Source organism: Ornithodoros turicata, chromosome 2 (assembly GCF_037126465.1).
Source record: "Ornithodoros turicata isolate Travis chromosome 2, ASM3712646v1, whole genome shotgun sequence".
NCBI lineage: Eukaryota > Metazoa > Arthropoda > Arachnida > Ixodida > Argasidae > Ornithodoros > Ornithodoros turicata.
Window position 1 is genome coordinate 61,140,662 of NC_088202.1, and position 23,199 is coordinate 61,163,860.

General features: G+C 41.2%; 1 protein-coding gene across 2 annotated transcripts in view; it reads left to right on the forward strand.

The window, feature by feature from the left end:
* Positions 1-23,199, forward strand: part of LOC135385481 (neprilysin-1-like) — a 146,104-nt gene that overhangs the window by 76,815 nt on the left and 46,090 nt on the right. For both annotated transcript variants that reach the window (XM_064614820.1, XM_064614819.1), the window contains exons 10-14: positions 114-212; positions 313-390; positions 617-732; positions 5,006-5,064; positions 20,676-20,727. In XM_064614820.1, coding sequence (XP_064470890.1) covers positions 114-212; positions 313-390; positions 617-732; positions 5,006-5,064; positions 20,676-20,727 — 404 coding nt within the window. The remainder of the gene's footprint in view (positions 1-113; positions 213-312; positions 391-616; positions 733-5,005; positions 5,065-20,675; positions 20,728-23,199) is intronic.

Here is a 23,199-nt window from a genome sequence, read left to right on the forward strand (position 1 = left end):
TAACGTGCACAGGCCACAAGGCTTCACGGCTCGTCAAGCGATCGCGGTCATACAAATGACATATACAGTGGTGTAAACACTCGTAACGCTTTGACGGCGTATGTGTGTTACAGGTGACAGTGATAGTGGAAAATATTAGAAACACCTATAAAAGCATCCTTGAAAAGACCTCCTGGTTGAGCAACTCTACACGAAAAAATGAACTCTACAAGGCATGTATTCACAATCTTTACTGAATCAATACTGAATCAGCGATGTTGAAATGCCAGATTCGGTTTATCGTGCTATGGGAATAACACGTCGCTTTTTCAGTTGTCCATGATGGTGGCGAAGATGGGTTATGCTGACCAATTAATGAACCATACCTACATAGAAGAAACATACAAATGGGTGAGAGCAATGTTTTGCACAGGTGTTGACTGATTTCCACGTTAGGAAAACATGCGTAATGTGTTACTTGATATCTGATAATAACAGCACTAGAGGAGCCCACACCACGCAATCGTTCTGGTATCGCTACATTCCTGATGTTGCACTAGCTCGAATTTTGCGAAAACTTACCCTTGTAGTATTGTCCTCTTATGATGCTCGGTTAAACAATGGAACCACTACACAGATGGAAGGCATCGAAAAGAATATGGCACTTCTGGATATACTAGAGATGTTCAGAGCCAAGAAGCGGCTCAATGAGCTAAAGAACCTGCACGAACACTACAACAGGAGCCGTGACGTGTAAGTGAAAGATTGAAATTGAACATTCTTTTACATCAAGGATGTTTTACCTAATGTGTGAGAAAACTTTATTTAAAACCTACTTGTCTGAAAACCATGGTATTTACATTTGGCGAAATGTCGCCATGACTTTCGAGCACATTGATAAATTTCTACTCTTGAGGAATTGAATTTTCTTAATTAAACTCCGAGACGGACCGGCCCGACGTAACTTGTTCTTTTTTTGTTTTGTTTTTTGCGAGAAACAGAAATTACATCTTGTATCTACCTCATACTATCGCAAAATATATTCCTCACAAGAATGGTAATAGGCGAAAAAAAAGAAAAAGAATTACAAACATCGTTGGCGACTGTTGCGAGAGACCGTTACAAGAACCTTCGAGAAGCGACATTTGTTTGCCGTCCTCACTTCTCCATCAACTTAATGCGAGAAACGGTTGGAAGAAAAAGGGCTGACCCACATCATCTTGTTTCCTTGGCACTGGACTTTCAGATACCGTGGCATTGTAACCTTCTGCCGCTTTCGACAGAAGCATCGAAAAAGAAGCTCAAGGCGGCGTCCGCGTACTCCACGCATCATTTCTTGACAGAACAAACAACAACAACTTTAGTTCAGGATGATGGGTGGGGAGTTTCATCGCCGGGGGCGATGCTCTACCCCATTGCTGGAGGAGAAGCGGGGAATGAAGTAATGGGTCCCGTTACAATGAGGATCGAAGTCCTGTGGCGTCCAAAAAGGCGAAGAGAGCCTTGATGGCAGGGCGTTGGTGAGGTGGATGCGGCCAGGGGCCAAGCAATTTTGTGAGGGAGAGGGGGCGGGAGTCTAGCTCGTTGAGGGAGGCGGAGAGTACGGAGTGGGAAGGGTGGTAGTGTGGGCAATGGAGAAGAATGTGCCCGAGATCTTCAACAGCACCGCAGTGACTGCTGCAGTGGGGAGAGTTAACTTGTCTCAAGCGGTAGCGCCACTGTGCTGTGAAGGCCACGTCGAGGCGCGTTTGATGAACTAATGCGGCGTCTTGACGGGGATATGTGCTGGTATGTCGGCGGTCCGTTGGCTTGCTTTGTGACTTCTTGACGGAGAACTGTGGCGGGCGGGTCACCAATTGCACCTTCTTTTGCACAATTCGCAAATATGCGACAAAAAAAAAAAAGTCAAATATGCTCAATATATGCACAGCAAAATCCTCGCGTCATGAAACGTGATCTGAAGAGCATGACACAAAAGCCTATATCGTATACCTCTTTGTGCAGTAAAATAAATGAGCTGAAACGGATCACAGAATGTCAAACGTAAATTTTTTTATAGTAGCGAACTATGAACTATACGACATTACAGTGCAGCACGTAACAAATGCCATTTTTATGTTTTTAAATCTGAAATACATCTTTTGTCGAATAATACATTCTTGTATCGAGAAAATGCGCGTTCTACATCACAGGACGTTATCCTTGTGAACTTGAAATGAGCTAGTTCATCTACGCTATATACAGACAGAGCTTCGGGGTGTTGTTCTTTGGCTTAAGAATGACGCATACGGACTGCAAGAGTTTCAGCCCCTTATTTTCGTCAAGCACGGCTTCCAGCTTTGCTTTAACAACAGATGCACATGCACCTCGAGCCCTTTGTCCAAATGACGATGTCCAAAGCCGCCGCGCGAGTCAAGTTTGCCGACTCCGACTTTGTTATGGAAGCGGGAAGGAACGAGAAATTAAATTCAATAGCTGCTAAGCCATTTTCCACGCTAACGTCTTCAAAGGGTCGCTGCGCCGGACGAATGCTTGCGTCGTCTTCCTATTTGAGCTTGCTGACCACTTCCCGTATGATTTCGAAATTTGTGGCATAATATTTTGCAGCGTCGATCCATGTGCCCCATCAGGTCAGCACAGGCTGAGGAGGCAAATCCATGTCTGGCGGAGCCGCACGCGCATGGGGCTCTTTGCAAACGTTTTCTTTGTGTTCCATATGAGGCCATCAGCATTTTGAACACAACCAGGAACTTTCTCTGCAACTCTGTGTAGCGCGTTAGCTGCGCAGGGGACGTGAATAATTTTTTGTGTATATTACACGAAGAGCGGCACTAACCTACACGTCACGTCTTTTGCAATCACATACCCGTTGAGCATCTGAACACAGTCTACGAAGAGCTGTGCCACTGTCGAATAATTGACCTTTGGAAGCTCCTCGACTGTCAGTAGGTAGCTCTTTCCACATGTGTCCAGCCCATGTGGTCCGACGACAACAGAGGCTACGCAGCGCGCTGAAGCGTCTGTTTCATCAATGGATATCCACACGTATGGTAGCCTGATAGCAACGATGCAGGTAGGCTTTTCGTATTGTTGACTCGTGAGGGATTTGCCGGCCTGTGTACTTCTCAAGAAGTATCCGTAACTCAGCATTTTCCAGCTTCCAAAAGGGAATATTTGCAGCACAGAATGCACGAAGGTCCATCGCAAAATCAGAACATTTCGACGTAGAAGGTACACACTGGTCCATAAGTTGCTGCATGCAACCTGACTTTCGTTGACAGCTAGGCCTCTGCTTCACGGTCTTCAAGGGCTGATGAACAAGGAAACATCTCTTAGCGTTTATAGCTTTCTCGCATGCCAGGCAAAACAAGACGGATCCGTCCTTCTTGAATGTGTCTTCGACTCAGCTGCGGACTGCCTCAGACGTGAAGCCGTTATTTTCGGGATTATCGCACCATACACAGGCGGCTAAAAACCAAGAGAAGATAACTCATCCGTATTCTGCGGGCACCCGTCCAACCTTTGTGGGATGAACCAGAAAGTGTGGTTGGGAAAGGGAGACGCCTCAAAAAGTCGCCAGATGTCGCTAGGTGAATTTCTAATTTCGCTAAAAGTGTCTCCAGACATAAAATTGCAGCGAACCTCTTTTTAATAGCAAGCTTTTCTCGTACAACCTGTCAACGTCAAAGTTTCTGCTTAGGTTCCGACATCAAGTGCTGCTTCGCTGCGCGTGCTCCTTTTTACTATACAGGGTGTCCCAGAAAACGTGTCATTGAATTATAATAAAAAAAAAACTACACCACCTAGAGTCATGCGGTCAATGGCATTTGTTCTTACTGGGTTTTTGCCACCTCCTCATGTGAATATCGTGTAACGTAATTTTAATTATGTAAATTTTTGTGAGCTTAAGTCTGAAATTTGCCAAGTAAATGTCACTTTTTTACCCCACCAATGTGAAGAGCGTGTCTAATTTACTCAAATTAATGATAATTTACAGTGACATTCAGGAGCTATCCCATCGGAAAAAATAGCCGAACATCATGCTCTACGGAGGTCGCACAGAATACCGCACGATGAATTTTTCAGCGCAATCTCTGTCAGTCCGACGAAAGGAGGTTGGAAACCCAGCCCTCACCGACATCGCAGAAAGAGATAAAACAGGCACGGCTTATCACGTTCGACTTTCGCTGGGATAATGCTTTCCCTCTCCCAACTTTAGGAAGTGTTTCTTTTTCTACTGTCACTCTGTGGGCTGGCTTCGGAACCTCCTTTCGTCGCACTGAGAGCGATTGCGCTCAAAAAGTCATCGCGCGCTATGGACCGGTGCTCCGAAAAGCATGGTATTCGGCTATTTTTTCCGATGGGATAGCTCGTGAATATCACTGTGAATTATCATCACTCTGAGTGAGTTCGGCACGCTCTTCATATTGGTGGGGTAAAAAAGTGACCTTTACTTGGCAAATTTCCGAGTTCAGTTCACAAATATTTACATAATTAAACTTGGAGTACATGACATTCACATTAGGAGGTGGCAAAAACCTAATAAGAACAAATGCTGTTGACCGCATGATTCTAGGTGGCGTAGTTATTTTATTATAATTCAATTACACGTTTTCTGGGACACCCTGTATATAGCTAGCGGTGCGCGAGCAAGCAACCTGCAAAACCCACAGAATATTCGGTACTTCGCACTGTGATACATTTTAGCGTTGATGGTGTGTCGTGTTTTTTGAGACCTCGAAGGAAGAATAAAAACTTTGGTTTCGGTGTTCCATGACAGCCCTGAAATTCACTTTTTTTTTATTTAGTCAAAATTTAATGCTCTTTCGGAAACACGGGACACAGGAAATTATGCAGGAAATATTTTGCACGGTAAATGGCAGTTCGTCAGTCATGTTAAACGGTTCCTGCGGAAAACGGAAAGCCCTTACACGAACATATTCTGCGCTACCTTTATGTCCCAGGGCTTTGAATGATTGTCTTATATTATTTGGTGCTGCACCGTACATACGTACTTATTTTTCAGGGGCCTTGTTAGCCCAACTTCGGTGGACCCGTATTATTCTCCTCAGGACAACACTTTTGGTGAGCTCAAATCATAATAATATAGCCCTTGTTTCTTTTGGGGCATGAAAACATCCACGGTCATCACCATAGGAATAATAATTGACTAAGTACTTCTAAATGGTCAATTTTGACAGGTCTCCTCAAGACCCGGCTCTCAGGCTCACAATAACATGTGCGACTGCAGTTTCTATTTACGTTTGTGCTTATCATTTTTTTGGCAATTTTTATCTGTGCGCAACGCAGTGAGTTCGCAGCAGATCTATGTGACACGCTCTTTACGTTTTAGCAAATTGTACATTGCAATGCAATAATTAAAAAAAGTCATGTGAAGTGTACATGCATCGCACATGCGTCGTACATGAATCGTGTACGCGCATGCATGTAATCGCAATACTTCGAATTCGAGGCGAATTTCAGAGAATACTCTGAAATCCGAACAGAATCAAGTATCTGAGGATGGATATCTAATCGATAGAGGATATCTAGTACATTTTCAGTGCAAGAAACGAATGCGCCTGAGGACAACGAGAACTAATACACGAATTCTAACCTGGCTCACCCCGTACGTTAGTCTCGGTGATGCAAGGCGGTCGACACATTGGAGCTGGTGGAATGGAAGTAATGCCCCTAGCCGATACTTAAAACGAATAGTATCTAAACTTACATATGAATGGGCTTAGAGTGAGTTATTACTCATACCGTGTATTCACAGGAGCGACATTTTAACGGAATATTCCAATAGAAGAAAACCGGAAAAGCTCACTGTATTCTTGATGCACTGCCAGACGCGTACGAAATGCAAATACGATAGCATGGCAGCAGACGAAAGAAGATGCCTGCGCTGTGATCGTACATGATTTCCGTGCGCGCGACAGCAACCCCGATCATAGGTTGTCATGGCCCTCGTGGAGAAGCATGGGTGTCGCCTGCAAACGAGTTCACTATCTGTTAAAGTCACTGTACTCTTTTGTGCGCATCTCTGAACATCTGACCAAGTGTAATGGTGGCAAGCTTTACTCCTTGGCGTTATCGGTCGCACATCGCTTGTGTTTCTGATTTTCGGCCATCCCGTCTGCATCTCCCGATGTGTTAGGGCCATATCTGGGGCGCATGTCACGGTATCCTAGCGTTCAAAATTCCAGATACCAAAAATCCGCCATACCAAAATCCAAAAATGCACTATCAAAGCCTATATCTGCGAGGTCTCGGAATGACCGTGTTTCAAAGTAGGGTATCACCACGGTCCCTGAATAATCTTTCTAGTCAGGAAACTCCGCTCGAATAGAATAGACAGTGTCAAAATGGGGGGAAAAAGTTCGCTACTCACGTAATGAACCCCACGAAAGGAAAAAGAAGAATGAATAGGTAAAAAAAAGAAATACATCATCCCCCCCCTTTCCCCGCTTCCGATTCAGCAGAAACTAATGGGCATGAGCGGACTTCGTTTGCAACTTGGCATTACATCTTTCCCCGCAAGTAGTAGCCGAAGACATGTTGTTGTGTTGACATCATGTTGAAAGATTTATCCTTTGAAAATGTTACGGTTCTTAGTGTTTGATGCTACACATGTCACACAGTGATCAACTTGGAGGAGCTCAACAATTCACGTTGATCGCAGTACATCTCCAATAAAGGCTGTTAGCGAATGTTTCCTCTTTATTCCCATAGACCAAGTCATTGCTGTTTTGTAGAAAAGAAAATATACTTCATTTCAATGCTTCCCTACCACGAAGAACAGTCATCACGATATGCTGCGCGCTCGAGTCAGGTGAAGTCTTCTTGATCTGTGTAGATATTTCTTAGATATGAACGGGGGAGTGCAAAGGTTGCAATAAACTTCAAGGATATTTAAAAGAGAACCTCTGTTTACGCACGCAAAACGCAAGCACCCAAACAGAAAGAGTGTACACTTCCAAACACCCGCAGAAACACTATGCAAGCCATAGGCGCAGTCAGCGGCGGACGCAAAAGTCCCCCCCCCCCACAAAAAAATAAATAAATAAATAAATAAATAAAACGACTGATGCGTCGCAACGCGTTGTCGGGGCGCCCTAAGTGAGCTTTTTGCCGGAGTTTCCTGAGCAGAAAGAGTATTGAGGGTCTGTGGTATCGCCAGACCCCCACAGCTCCCCATAGAGCTCATAGTTTGAGGTGGCTGGTGGTGTTCGTGAAAGGGCTCGCCGTTGTCGGTCTCACAGAGGTGGGCAACGTCACGACTGACACCATGGGAGGTAGGGGAGGTAATTCAGGCAACATTGGGCATATAATCAATGAAAATTATTTATGATAATCTATCATTCAGCAAATCAGGAGTCTCTTAGTTTGGCTCGCCTTTCGGCTGGTCCTGGCTACCATCGGCTTTTACTTTTACTGGTTTTCATGCCTGACGCTCGTTATTACATATTCTTAAACAACAAGGCAAATTTTTGACAAAGCACACATTTATTTGGTACATCGTATTGACTCAAAAATCTGACACAAATATTCTCCGTGCGTATACAGAGCCCAAAGCGTTGCGTTCGTTGTCTGCAATCAAACGAAGTTCAGACTTTTAAAACACACACAGTCTACTCGTAGAAGCGAGCGACGCTCACATGAGTGCATGCGATTTCACGGTGAGCATCTTTCGTTGCTTGCAGTGCATCGAAGGTTACAACGAAACGGGAAATGCTTGTGTTGCGCCGACACTGATTCCTGTCTCCGTTGTCACTGCATTCGAAAATGCGACGGCGCTCAAAAGTGTTCCTGAGGCGTCAGCTTAGCACTGCATTCCAGTTCTGAACTGGAGAAACTGTGACTGTTCGTAGGATACTTGTGTCGAGAAACATCACATCACGTGCAGAGTCACTTTGACACATGAACAAATCCGCAAACACACTTCTCTTTGAACAATACCCTCTGTGCTGACAACCGAAACCCTCGAGATGGTGCCACGCTTCTCTTCTCGTAACTGCCCGCCAGACCGGCCGCCCACGAATGAATGCTATTTTGAAACTTCACCAACCAATCGCGGAGCCCACAGCGGTCTTCAGTCAATTTTTATCAACTGTGATATATGACGCAGTAATACCACGTGGTTATGACGTGGAACATTTTTTTTTAGATCCGCAAAGACCTGTGGGGGCCTGGTCCACTTCTGTCCTTGTTTCGGTTCCGGCTCATTTGCATTGCAGTACATTGCGATGGATAGGCTGAAAGAGCGTGTTGGTTTCCGGCTTTTTATAATGGCTGGCTCTAATTCTGCCATGTCACATTCCCCCGAAAACCGCTAATTAACAATCAGTCACTTTTAGGAAAATATAGATAGACATAAACCGAAAAAAAAAAATGGAGACGAGGTCGCGCAGGTGCGACCACCTGCTTCATGACGCTTGGTTCGTGAGAGTGCTGAGCCCCGAGAGCTGAGCTTCGAGGAGTGTGCCGGTCTTATAATGTTGCTTTGGCTTGTGTGTCCTTGAGACAGCGCGCAGGTAATTAGCATAAGTACAGTTAGATGCTGTCTCCGACAGAATGTCCGCTTGACCGCATAACGCAACTGCAAAATGGCATCTCTACCGTTCTCATATATTTTTAATGCGTTAGCATTAGGAGCGTCAAAGTGGAAAACGCTGTATGTATGTGTGACCGTGTATGAGATGGCGAAGCCTCACTGAGCCAGATATATTACTCGCCATGTAAAGGGGATAGAAGAGGGTAAACGTAAATGGAGGTAAATGATTTCAAATTGAAGTAGTCGAAGGGAATGAAGAGTAAGAGGTAAGAGTAAATGAAGGTAATTAGAGATAATTATAGCCAATTAAAGCAAGAACGTTGAGTTTAAATGTAATGAATGTAAGGTATACGTAACTAAGAGAAGGATGAAATGAAATTAAGGATTACCGAAGGTAATCGCAGGTTACCGGAGGTAATTAAATGTAATAAAGGTAATTAACGTCAATCAAAGGGGAATTGAGAGCAATTAAAGCAAGTAAACGTAATTAAAAGGAATTAAATGAAATTAAACATTACCGAAGGTGACCTGCGGTTACCCCCGATAATTAAAGGGTAATTACAGGGTAATTGAAAGTAATTGAGACTAATTAAAGGTTAAGGAAGTAGTAGAGAGACGGATAGAACCGAGCCGGGTGCGAGTACGTTCCATTTCCATGAACCCCTGGGCCCTACCCTGAGCCCTGCGCGTATTTTTCCCTGCGCGGCGCGTGTGGGGAGGGTTGTCAGCGCGCTTATCGGTGGGGGAGGGATGCGTGCGCGCTTATCCTCTCACATTTTTCAGCCTGGGCAGTCTTGTTGTGCCGACTTCACATATTTTTTCCGACAGCAGGTGAGCGGTTTACATACAGGGACATGCAAAGAAGGGTCATACACAAAAAAGGACAAGTCAAAATATATTTATTAATGCCAATCAAGTTGAGATATATTTATTAAAGCCAATAGTGCTGGGAATTGTGATGCCAATCAGGTGAAGGAGAAAAACCCAGCCGAAAAAACCTTCACTACCTGTAACAGGGCGGTGCTCGGGTGGAGGGTTGCTGTGGTGGGCGGAGCGTGACCGGAGGGCTACGTGTGCGTGCTTACCCTTCACCCTGGGCTGACTTCTTTCACAATTTTCCTACTTGGGCGTCGCGTGGCCGGAGGGCTGCGTGCGCGTTTACCATTCAGCCTGGGCCGCCGACTTTCGTCATTTTTCAACCTGGGCCACCGACTTTCGTCATTTTTTCAGCCTGGGCCGCCGACTTTCCTCCTTTTTCAGCATGGGCCGCCGACTTTCGTCATTTTTCAGCCTGGGTCGACTTCAATCGTAATTTTTCCAGCTACAACAGGTGTGCAGTTTACATGCAAAGGATAGCCATACACAAAAGTACATGTGAAAATATATTTATTAAAGTCATTAGGAATTATGTTATGACTCTGCGTGAATGGGAAAAAACTTAGCCAAAATCTGAAATAGAAGGAACACAATACACGTAACAATACTTATTACAGGTATGATACATTAGCATTGAATAGGTATCACAAATCAAACACAATATTTTTATTAGTGGAAGTTTTCAATGAATCAGAATTGATAGCGCATTTAAGATATTCTTAATCAATACGATTACAATGAAAATTACAAATTGTATTATAAAACGTCTAATATTCCTATACGTGAGAACCATCAGTGCAATAGCGGGAAGTTCTGATAGTTGTATGCAGTTAAATGTGAACAGCAGAGACTCTGGAGGACTATGGGACACGAACACAAGAGGAAATAAAATCTATACCACTACATTGGTTAATCAAAACAACATAGTAATCTATCATTCAGAAAATGAAAAAATCAAACTCATCAGGAAATAGACATGTTAAAAATGAACTTCACCACATAGCACGCTCCTAGCCAACAATTAGAACAAAGAACGACACGAACAAAAGAGGAAATAAAATCTATACCAATACAAAGAAGATATTCCACTTCACCACATAGCACGCTCCAAGCCAACAAACAGAACAAAGAACGACACGAACACAAGAGGAAATAAAATCTATACCAATACAAAGAAGATATTCCACTTCACCACATAGCACGCTCCAAGCCAACAAACAGAACGAAGAACGGCACGAACACAAGAGGAAATAAAATCTATACCAATACAAAGAAGATATTCCACTTCACCACATAGCACACTCCTAGCCAACAAACAGGACGACACGAACACAAGAGGAAATAAATCAATACCAATACAAAGAAGATATTCCACTTCACCACATAGCACACTCCTAGCCAACAAGCAGAACACGAACGACAAGAACACAAGAGGAAATAAAATCTATACCACTACAAAGAAGATATTCCACTTCACCACATAGCACACTCCTAGCCAACAAACAGAGCAAAGAACGACACGAACACAAGAGGAAATAAAATCTATGACAATACAAAGAAGATATTCCTAATCAAACAACACAGTAATCTATCATTCAGTAAATCAGATGAAAAAATCAAACTCATCAGAAAATAGACATGTTAAAAACTTCACCACATAGCACGCTTCTAGCCAACAATCAGATCTAATGATATCTACCCTGATTTGTAGAAGACGGGTGCCGATAGATGTATGGAAGACCATGGAATACGAACGACAAGAACACAAGAGGAAATAAAATCTACACCACTACAAAGAAGTTATTCTTAAGGAAAACAACATAGTAATCTATCATTCAGAAAATCAGAAGAAAAAATCAAACTCATCAGAAAATTAATATTCCTATACGTGAGAACCATCAATGCAATAGCGTGAATATCTGTCATAACATTTCGAGCGCAATAGGGAATCTCAGTTTCATATTCCAACATTACTCAACTTTTAATTTCTTATTAAGTGAATAGCATAGACGTAAGGAAATAACGAGAAACAACACAATCAACAGCTACAATTAATAGAGAGCCAAAACCTGCGCACCATCCAACACATAGAGAAATAATAGCTAATCAATCTATCAAAGGCGAAATAGCACAGGCTTAACAATATAGCACAGACTTAACGTTGAAGAACAGAGGAACACGCGGCGACACGTAAACATCAACAGAGGAAAATAATCTATCATTGAACCATCATAAATAGTCCAAATTATTAATTGGTAGCAATGATACTCAATCAAAAAGAGAAACAAATCTAATTACATCAATTTTTGTAATATCTTGCAACAGAAATTTCTAATGGACCACACAGAAATACCAAATGTGAAATGCAACTCAGAGTTATGAGGCATTCCCATCTGAGAGGTACTCACTTATGTCATGCGAGTGAACAATTGGAACAAATACAAGACAATAATTATCTCGAGCGGTAAGTTCACAACTCATAGAATATCAGTCGAGTGAATACTTGAAACAGAATCAAAACAATAATTCTCACGACAGGTGGAGATTATAGCATTCTAAACCAGATAATAAAATTTTAATCAATAAAATAAACATAGACATGCTTTTAATTAAGTGTAGATGTGCACTTGAAAACAGAAGAGACAATTGCTCTACATTGAAAAGATGGACAGATTTTGTACTCGATACCATAAGTCATGGGAAGATGTGATAAAAAACTGCTTCGAAAAGGAGGAGCCGCGAAACGATTTCATTATCGCTGCATTTCAATACGTCCTAGACATGGTCGTATTCGGAGATATGGTACAAACTGCAGAACTGAAGGTGCAAGAATTTATATGCCGAATCTACAATACTTATAAAAATATCTGCACATCAACGTCGGAAGGGCCATTGGGATTGATGGCGGAGTTTTTGAGATTTGCTAACGAAGAATTGAAATACACTAAACCAGATGTAATTGTAATCATTGCAATGAGGATTGCGTTCATCAAGAAAGCCGTCAGATCAAATTATCATATACAAGCGGTCTATATCGCATGATTCATTACGGATTTGTTGAAATTACACATATCTGAGATGGAAAGTACATAAAATCTTATCACGTGATATATTCCACTACCACGGCAACGCAGTTATTTTCTTCTACCAGTCTCTACAACGATGTCGAGTCAACAGAAGTTCAATATTGTCGTGCAAGGTCTGATGTATTATCACCTGTTGAAACTCAAGAAACATATCAATTGCTGTGGACCACCGGACGATTTTCATCTAATACTCTCTTGTACGCCATTCAAGAACATTCACACAAAGAAAGGAAGCATCAATAAGAGACTGTGCAAGTTCATCGCGACAAAGTGCAAGTTGTTGAAGCAATACAAACACGGCGACAACATAGCGCCTGCGTTAATCAACGCTGGATTCAAGCGCCCAATAATCAGAATAAACTATTTAATGTCTTCGGAATTCATCAATGAAGACAACAAACGAAAACTTCAGAGTTTCAAATAGAACTGTAATTTATCGAAATAAACAAGTGTATAAATGAAACAATAATTGTAATCTTTGTCATCATTATAATGAATTCTTGGCATCACAATGAAAAACACTTTACATTTAGCATGGCTAGACTGAGAACAATGATCGCTAAGGAAACGAATATTCCACAATTTGTGTAAGAATTCTCACATGGAATGAGACCTGACCACCAAATAGGTTTTACTCGACTACACTCTGTACAAATTCAACACCCGATGGATAGAATTGCCGGAGAAGGATTGGTCATTGAAATTTAGAGACGTGATACATCGGTCTATGATTACAAAAAGGATTACTAATCATGTGAAAACTTATCATATTTCATAAATTAAATTCCACAGTGCATGTATATTTCTCAATCAGTTGCACTATCCCAGACTTAGTAAAAGAAGAAAAGATGTCTTTGACAAGCAACCCGATTGGAGTGCGGAACAAATAAATAAATATTTTTGTCAACACAGTTGTCCATTGTTTGAGTAGGAAAAAGGAGCCGTCCAAGGCTTGCAGTGGGGGCCAAGATATGGCAAAACGGGAAATAAGGCAAGATAACTGATTGCGGTGGGTCGTTCGCGACAACTTTTACAATCGCATTGGGGTTCACTGCCTGGGAGATAATACGAAGCCTTCGCGAAAAGCGAATCTATTATCAGATGCCACAATGCAAACGAAATATTTTACGAGCACGACGTACAGGCCAAGTCTACATTTCTAATCACGTAGTCTTCGTAACACACGGCACACAAACGTATATGAAATCATTTCCAAGTGTCAATCATATTTTGGGGGAAGTGGATCACACAACAGCCATCAGAAGTGCTTAACCAATGTACAATGAAGATGAGCGTTATGCATAAACACAATGGAAGATATGTTATATTAATTATAATAACCGGATCAGCGCAGGTCACACATAAACGTAGATCCAATTCACAAAATGTACTCGAGATTTCCCGTAACCATACAGAAAACCTATCACATTATTTTAGTGTCATGGCATCTGCACACTACAAATGGAAAGGCCATATTTTAATTTTATAAGTCTTTAGCTCATAACGTTGTAACACGCAATTTCCACACTAAAGATAATTTTCTTCTTTAAATTTTCAAAATCAAAACTGCACGCTATTTCTTGCATTTTTCTAAAGATATAGATTAAAAAGTTGTGCATATACTCACACATACTATACAAGATATTTGATTGTGGATTAATTGCTAAAATTTATCGATCCACATTAAGGAGAAGTGTTGACTACCACACAGCGGTAAGAGTTTAATCACAATTTGAACAAGTGTTGCGATTTATGATCAGTGTTGTGGAATGTGTAATTTCACAATACGCAAGATTTAGGTCGCTCACTTTGACGAGCACTCTTTCATGATGTCAGGGAATTTAATCGAATGGATTGATATTTTCTGTATACACTATAACATAATGCGAATTCTTTATGTCGCGGATATTAAAAGTTACGAATATTTTTCGAACGAAAATTTGCTTAAGACTCGAAGAAAGGGTCACCCGGGTCGACGAACCCGTTTCCAGAAAAAAGCAACACGCTCGCGTGCGGTACCGCGTTAACGCGTCGTGGCGCAGAATCGCGTTCGGTTTCGGGTACGACATTATGGAAACGCGGCCGGCGTGTTGCCGAAACGTCTTCGACGACGCTGGTGACCCTTTCTTCGAGTCTTAAGCAAATTTTCGTTCGAAAAATATTCGTAACTTTTAATATCCGCGACATAAAGAATTCGCATTATGTTATAGTGTATACAGAAAATATCAATCCATTCGATTAAATTCCCTGACATCATGAAAGAGTGCTCGTCAAAGTGAGCGACCTAAAGCTTGCGTATTGTGAAATTACACATTCTACAACACTGATCATAAATCGCAACACTTGTTCAAATTGTGATTAAACTCTTACCGCTGTGTGGTAGTCAACACTTCTCCTTAATGTGGATCGGTAAATTTTAGCAATTAATCCACAATCAAATATCTTGTATAGTATGTGTGAGTATATGCACAACTTTTTAATCTATATCTTTAGAAAAATGCAAGAAATAGCGTGCAGTTTTGCTTTTGAAAATTTAAAGAAGAAAATTATCTTTAGTGTGGAAATTGCGTGTTACAACGTTATGAGCTAAAGACTTATAAAATTAAAGTATGGCCTTTCCATTTGTAGTGCCCAGATGCCATGACACTAAAATAATGTGATAGTTTTTCTGTATGGTTACGGGAAATCTCGAGTATATTTTGTGAATTGGATCTACGTTTATGTGTGACCTGCGCTGATCCGGTTATTATAATTAATATAACATATCTTCCATTGTGTTCATGCATAACGCTCATCTTCATTGTACATTGGTTAAGCACTTCTGATGGCTGTTGTGTGATCCACTTCTCCCAAAATATGATTGACACTTGGAAATTATTTCATATACGTTTGTGTGCCGTGTGTTACGACGACTACGTGATTAGAAATGTAGACTTGGCCTGTACGTCGTGCTCGTAAAATATTTCGTTTGCATTGTGGCATCTGATAATAGATTCGCTTTTCGCGAAGGCTTCGTATTATCTCCCAGGCAGTGAACCCCAATGCGATTGTAAAAGTTGTCGCGAACGACCCACCGCAATCAGTTATCTTGCCTTATTTCTCGTTTTGCCATATCTTGGCCCCCACTGCAAGCCTTGGACGGCTCCTTTTTCCTACTCAAACAATGGACAAGTGTGTTGACAAAAATATTTATTTATTTGTCCCGCACTCCAATCGGGTTGCTTGTCAAAGACATCTTTTCTTCTTTTACTAAGTCTGGGATAGTGCAACTGATTGAGAAATATACATGCAGTGTGGAATTTAATTCATGAAATATGATAAGCTTTCACATGATTAGTGATCCTTTTTGTAATCATAGACCGATGTATCATGTCTCTAAATTTCAATGACCAATCCTTCTCCGGCAATTCTATCCACCGGGTGTTGACTTTGTACAGAGTGTAGTCGAGTAAAACCTATTTGGTGGTCAGGTCTCATTCCATGTGAGAATTCTTACACAAATTGTGGAATATTCGTTTCCTTAACGATCATTGTTCTCAGTCTAGCCATGCTAAATGTAAAGTGTTTTTCATTATGATGCGAAGAATTCATTATAATGATGACAAAGATTACAATTATTGTTTCATTTATACACTTGTTTATTTCGATAAATTACAGTTCTATTTCAAACTCTGAAGTTTTCGTTTGTTGTCTTCATTGATGAATTCCGAAGACATTAAATAGTTTATTCTGATTATTGGGCGCTTGAATCCAGCGTTGATTAACGCAGGCGCTATGTTGTCGCCGTTTTTGTATTGCTTCAACAACTTGCACTTTGTCGCGATGAATTTGCACAGTCTCTTATTGATGCTTCCTTTCTTTGTATGAAGGTTCTTGAATGGCGTACAAGAGAGTATTAGATGAAAATCGTCCGGTGGTCCACCGCAACTGATATGTTTGTTGAGTTTCAACAGGTGATAATACATCAGACCTTGCACGACAATATTGAACTTCTGTTGATTCGACATCGTTGCAGAGACTGGTAGAAGAAAATAATTGCGTTGCCGTGGTAGTGGAATATATCACGTGATAAGATTTTATATACTTTCCATCTCAGATATGTGTAATTTCAACAAATCCGTAATGAATCGTGCGATATAGACCGCTTGTATATGATAATTTGATCCGACTGCTTTCTTGATGTACGCAATGCCATTGCAATGATTACAATTACATCTGGTCTAGTGTATTTCAATTCTTCGTTGGCAAACCTCAAAAACTCCGCCATCAATCCCAATGGGCCTTCCGACGTTGATGTGCAGATATTTTTATAAGTATTGTAGATTCGGCATATAAATTCTTGTACCTTCAGTTCTGTAGTTTGTACCATATCTCCGAATACGACCATGTCTAGGACGTATTGAAATGCAACGATAACGAAATTGTTTCGCGGCTCCTCCTTTTCGAAGCAGTTTTTTATCACATCTTCCCATGACTTATGGTATCGAGTACAAAATCTGTCCATCTTTTCAATGTAGAGCAATTGTCTCTTCTGTTTTCAAGTGCACATCCACACTTAATTAAAAGCATATCTATGTTTATTTTATTGATTAAAATTTTATTATCTGGTTTAGAATGCTATAATCTCCACCTGTCGTGAGAATTATTGTTTTGATTTTGTTTCAAGTATTCAACTCGTCTGATACTCTATGAGTTGTGAACTTACTGCCTGAAATAATTATTGTCTTGCATTTGCTTCAACTGTTCACTCGATTGACATAACTAAGTACCTCTAAGATTGGAATGCCTCATAACTCTGAGTTGCATTTCACATTTGATATTTCTGTGTGGTCCATTAGAAATTTCTGTTGCAAGATATTACAAAAATTGATGTAATTAGTTTTGTTTCTCTTTTTGATTGAGTATCATTGCTACCAATTAATAATTTGGACTTTCTCTACATCTTCAATAACAATATCGCATCTCTATAAACTTAGCCGACTTGTCAACCACTTTGACGAAAGATTTCCGTTTCAGGGAAAGGATGCGAAAAGATAGTGACCCCAGTGAGTGATATCGACATCTATTTGCGCTGCACAATAAACTATATCGCCTTTGAACTCTCTTATCTGACCTCTAGAGCGTCCCGTTTGCTAGACGAAGTAATATAGCCCCTAACCCTTTGAGTGATAAAGCATGCGCTGTGCTATGGTCACATAGATATAGACATAAAGTCTCCCGGCTTTGATGAAAAGAGTGAAAACTGTGCATATTTCCTATGTCTTGGATACCTCCATCAAGGTTCGTAGTGTTTGTTAGAATGAAAATTGTATATTGATCGATTTTATGATGGTTCAATGATAGATTATTTTCCTCTGTTGGTGTTTACGTGTCGCCGCATGTTCCTCTGTTCTTCAACGTTAAGTCTGTGCTATATTGTTAAGCCTGTGCTATTTCGCCTTTGATAGATTGATTAGCTATTATTTCTCTATGTGTTGGATGGTGCGCAGGTTTTGGCTCTCTATTAATTGTAGCTGTTGATTGTGTTGTTTCTCGTTATTTCCTTACGTCTATGCTATTCACTTAATAAGAAATTAAAAGTTGAGTAATGTTGGAATATGAAACTGAGATTCCCTATTGCGCTCGAAATGTTATGACAGATATTCACGCTATTGCATTGATGGTTCTCACGTATAGGAATATTAATTTTCTGATGAGTTTGATTTTTTCTTCTTATTTTCTGAATGATAGATTACTATGTTGTTTTGCTTAAGAATAACTTCTTTGTAGTAGTGTAGATTTTATTTCCTCTTGTGTTCTTGTCGTTCGTATTCCATGGTCTTCCATACATCTATCGGCACCCGTCTTCTACAAATCAGGGTAGATATCATTAGATCTGATTGTTGGCTAGAAGCGTGCTATGTGGTGAAGTTTTTAACATGTCTATTTTCTGATGAGTTTGATTTTTTCATCTGATTTACTGAATGATAGATTACTGTGTTGTTTGATTAGGAATATCTTCTTTGTATTGTCATAGATTTTATTTCCTCTTGTGTTCGTGTCGTTCTTTGCTCTGTTTGTTGGCTAGGAGTGTGCTATGTGGTGAAGTCGAATATCTTCTTTGTAGTGGTATAGATTTTATTTCCTCTTGTGTTCTTGTCGTTCGTGTTCTGCTTGTTGGTTAGGAGTGTGCTATGTGGTGAAGTCGAATATCTTCTTTGTATTGGTATAGATTTATTTCCTCTTGTGTTCGTGTCGTCCTGCTTGTTGGCTAGGAGTGTGCTATGTGGTGAAGTGGAATATCTTCTTTGTATTGGTATAGATTTTATTTCCTCTTGTGTTCGTGCCGTTCTTCGTTCTGTTTGTTGGCTTGGAGCGTGCTATGTGGTGAAGTGGAATATCTTCTTTGTATTGGTATAGATTTTATTTCCTCTTGTGTTCGTGTCATTCTTTGTTCTGTTTGTTGGCTTGGAGCGTGCTATGTGGTGAAGTGGAATATCTTCTTTGTATTGGTATAGATTTTATTTCCTCTTGTGTTCGTGTCGTTCTTTGTTCTAATTGTTGGCTAGGAGCGTGCTATGTGGTGAAGTTCATTTTTAACATGTCTATTTCCTGATGAGTTTGATTTTTTTCATTTTCTGAATGATAGATTACTATGTTGTTTTGATTAACCAATGTAGTGGCATAGATTTTATTTCCTCTTGTGTTCGTGTCCCATAGTCCTCCAGAGTCTCTGCTGTTCACATTTAACTGCATACAACTATCAGAACTTCCCGCTATTGCATTGATGGTTCTCACGTATAGGAATATTAGACGTTTTATAATACAATTTGTAATTTTGATTGTAATCGTATTGATTAAGAATATCTTAAATGCGCTATCAATTCTGATTCATTGAAAACTTCCACTAATAAAAATATTGTGTTTGATTTGTGATACCTATTCAATGCTAATGTATCATACCTGTAATAAGTATTGTTACGTGTATTGTGTTCCTTCTATTTCAGATTTTGGCTAAGTTTTTTCCCATTCACGCAGAATCATAACATAATTCCTAATGACTTTAATAAATATATTTTCACATGTACTTTTGTGTATGGCTATCCTTTGCATGTAAACTGCACACCTGTTGTAGCTGGAAAAATTACGATTGAAGTCGACCCAGGCTGAAAAATGACGAAAGTCGGCGGCCCAGGTTGAAAAATGACGAAAGTCGGCGGCCCAGGCTGAATGGTAAACGCGCACGCAGCCCTCCGGCCACGCGACGCCCAAGTAGGAAAATTGTGAAAGAAGTCAGCCCAGGGTGAAGGGTAAGCACGCACACGTAGCCCTCCGGTCACGCTCCGCCCACCACAGCAACCCTCCACCCGAGCACCGCCCTGTTACAGGTAGTGAAGGTTTTTTCGGCTGGGTTTTTCTCCTTCACCTGATTGGCATCACAATTCCCAGCACTATTGGCTTTAATAAATATATCTCAACTTGATTGGCATTAATAAATATATTTTGACTTGTCCTTTTTTGTGTATGACCCTTCTTTGCATGTCCCTGCATGTAAACCGCTCATCTGCTGTCGGAAAAATATGTGAGGTCGGCCCAAGAAGTCTGCCCAGGCTGAAAAATGTGAGAGGATAAGCGCGCACGCATGCCTCCCCCACCGATAAGCGCGCTGACAACCCTCCCCACACGCGCCGCGCAGGGAAAAATACGCGCAGGGCTCAGGGTAGGGCCCAGGGGTTCATGGAACGTACTCGCACCCGGCTTGGTTCTATCCGTCTCTCTACTACTTAAGGAAATTGACTCACATATAGTAATCGAAAGTGTCGAACCGGAAGTCGAGTATAGACCGGAGGTGGCCAACCGGATTCAGGTTAGACCGGAAATGGAGGACCGGAAGTCGAGTTGGGCCGGAAGTGGATACTGGAAGTCAAGAATAGACGGAAAGTGGACAACCGGAAGTTGGGTTTAGACCGAAGTGGATACCGAGAAAGTCGAGTATCGATTAGAAAACACGCTTAATGGTAACGCATTTCTCTCGCATTTACCGCTAAATCCCCACTGAATTTTTTACATAAAGTCTGTATCGCAAAAAAAATGAAGGGAAAATATCGTCCATACAATTGCAATGACCATCAAGCTCAAAGTATAGAGAAGTAAGTTGTGTTCAGTATATAACACAGTATCACTTTAAAAACTTCCAGTGTTTCCTTCTGCAACCCTTCAAAAACCCTTCTTTAATGGCGAACTTCCCAGGTGAGTAGAGCCTTCAAAAAACAAGAAATAGAAAGCCTCAAGGCGCACGTTTATACAATTGTAGTGTTTCTAGTGTCAATCTTCTGTGGAATGACATACACTGTGAGGAAACACATGTGCACCTTACGGTGCTTCAACTAAACAAACTTTATTTTCCTTCACACAGAGAGCGCTCCATTGCGCTGTTTTAAAAAACACTCCCTAGACGGCAGTCCACAATGTCCATACTGTCTTCACTCTGGTTCACACCAATGTGGTCATGAACTTAATTAGTTCACAAAAACCAACGGCATGGCCGAGTGTGTTAAGGCGTCCCCCTCGTTGGTGGCAGCCAAGGTCGTGCTGAAGACTGGGAGGTGACGAGTTGGAATCTTTCCACCGGCTGTGCTGTCTGAGGTTTTCCCTGGGTTTTCAGTTTTCCGAAGACTTTCCAGACGAATGTGCGCATAGTTCCCCCTGAAGTCGGCTCAGGACGCATACTAACACCTTGTCCCCCACACCTTCCTGCTGTCCTCTTTCTGCCTCTCCACATCTGTACGCCGCTCATAGTCACAGTTGCTTAACGGTGCCAACACGGAATAAAAAAAGTTTATGAAAATAAAAATAAACTTCGTAGTCATCATATGTATCCTTGGCATCCGAACCGGTCGCCTTGGCCTTTCCTCTCTACTTTCCGAACAATCAATTGCTTGCTGTGATCCTCTGGAGTGTTTGTGTGCTTTCACCTAGTGAAATTTCTTCGGCCTCATAAGGACAGAGTACATTTTCATTGCCATGAAATAGTTCTGTGTCTTCACACTCTTCTTCTCATAAAACTTCTTGACATGAGTCACGTTCCGTCTTCTTACTATTCCTTCTGTATTTTTAACTAATACACATGTTCCATTTATTCCAATTACTTTCCATTTTTCTGGGCAATACTCAGTACTCAACTTGTGAGCTTTGTCCTTCTCTTTAGAAGTAGGTAGTCTCCACTCCAAGCTTCAACTAGCTTGTTCCTTGTACCATGCTCCTTGCTATTGGTAGGATCGGCTCACCGCTTAAAAATGATCTTCACCCCACAGCATGCTCCTAGTCAACCACCATCCCGAATAGTATCATTCACGCCCTGATTTGTTCAATATGGGAGGCGTATGCCTTTTTCTAACCAATTATGTACTGCACAAGCGGCAGAACAAAGGAGTGCGCCTCCCGTTTTTAACTAATTAGGGACAAGAACGATGTCATTCGGGATGATGGTCGCCTAGGAGCAGCTAGGAGGTGAAGGTCGTTCTGAAGAGTGTGGTTTGTATTTAAATGGCATAGGTCTCACAATCTATCTTTCGATTCGAGCTGAGGGATTTGACTTCAACCCATAAATTTGTTCTTTGTGGTCCGTTATGAGTTCAAAAGTGATACCGTGCAAGTACAATCGGAATCTTTCAACTGCCCACGCTAGAGATAACGATTTTTTTTCTGTTAGCGTATACTTCTTTTATATGTCGGTCAATGCTTTGTTCAGGTGCAATATTGGCTTATGCTTTTCTCTTTTCTGGCTCACAAAAGTATTGCTCCGATTGCTGTGCCGCTTACATCTGTGACTAACCTCGTCTGAGCATTTTTGTCATAATATGGCAGCACTGTAACAGTGTCTCATGGGCTAGGGCCATACTGTCTTTTAGAACCTTGAAATCTTTTTCATGTTCAGCTGTCCATTCCCATGTGACTCCTTTCTTTATTAGTACTCTCAACTTTGCAGTCCGCGCTGCTACGTGAGGGAGGAACCAAGCATAATAATTGATCAGTCTCAGAAACCTTCTTTCATGAGACACGTTCCTTCGAGCCTCTGTTTCTTTAGGTGTTTTTATCTTTTCTGAGCTTGGTCTAATGCCATCTCCAGAAATTGTATGACCGATGAACTCAAGCTTGTCGAGTCGAAACTTACACTTGCTTCCATTGAGTGTCTAGTTGTGGTCTCTGAATTTTTGAAGCACTTTTGCCAGTCTGGCATCGTGTTCTTGCAATTTTGCAAATACAATTATGTGGTCCGAAATCTTACGAACACCTTCACATCCCTTTATCACATCCTGTATTAGCTTCTGAAATATTTCAAGAGCACAAGTTATACCACACGTAAGTCTTGGAAACCGAAAATTTCCAACATGTGTTGAAAATGTTGTGATGTCGCGTGAAGCTTCATCCTGCTCGCTTTGATGACAACCTTCCATGTGGTCCAACTCCGGAAGTACCTTTACTCCGACAATCTCCTCCAAAACTTCCTGAACAGTATACCGTTCCCAACGAGGCAGTGAAATGCGAAATGCGTGTGATACAGATACAGGTAACACGCAAGTTTTGTGTTTCACTGTCTCTGTTGTAATCACATCTCTTTTCCGCGGTCATAATAACGAAAGAATAATACATGTGTTGACCCTACACGTGACACAAATCTCGTTTATTGTCGGGCAAGCGAATTGTCATTCTAAAGAGGTG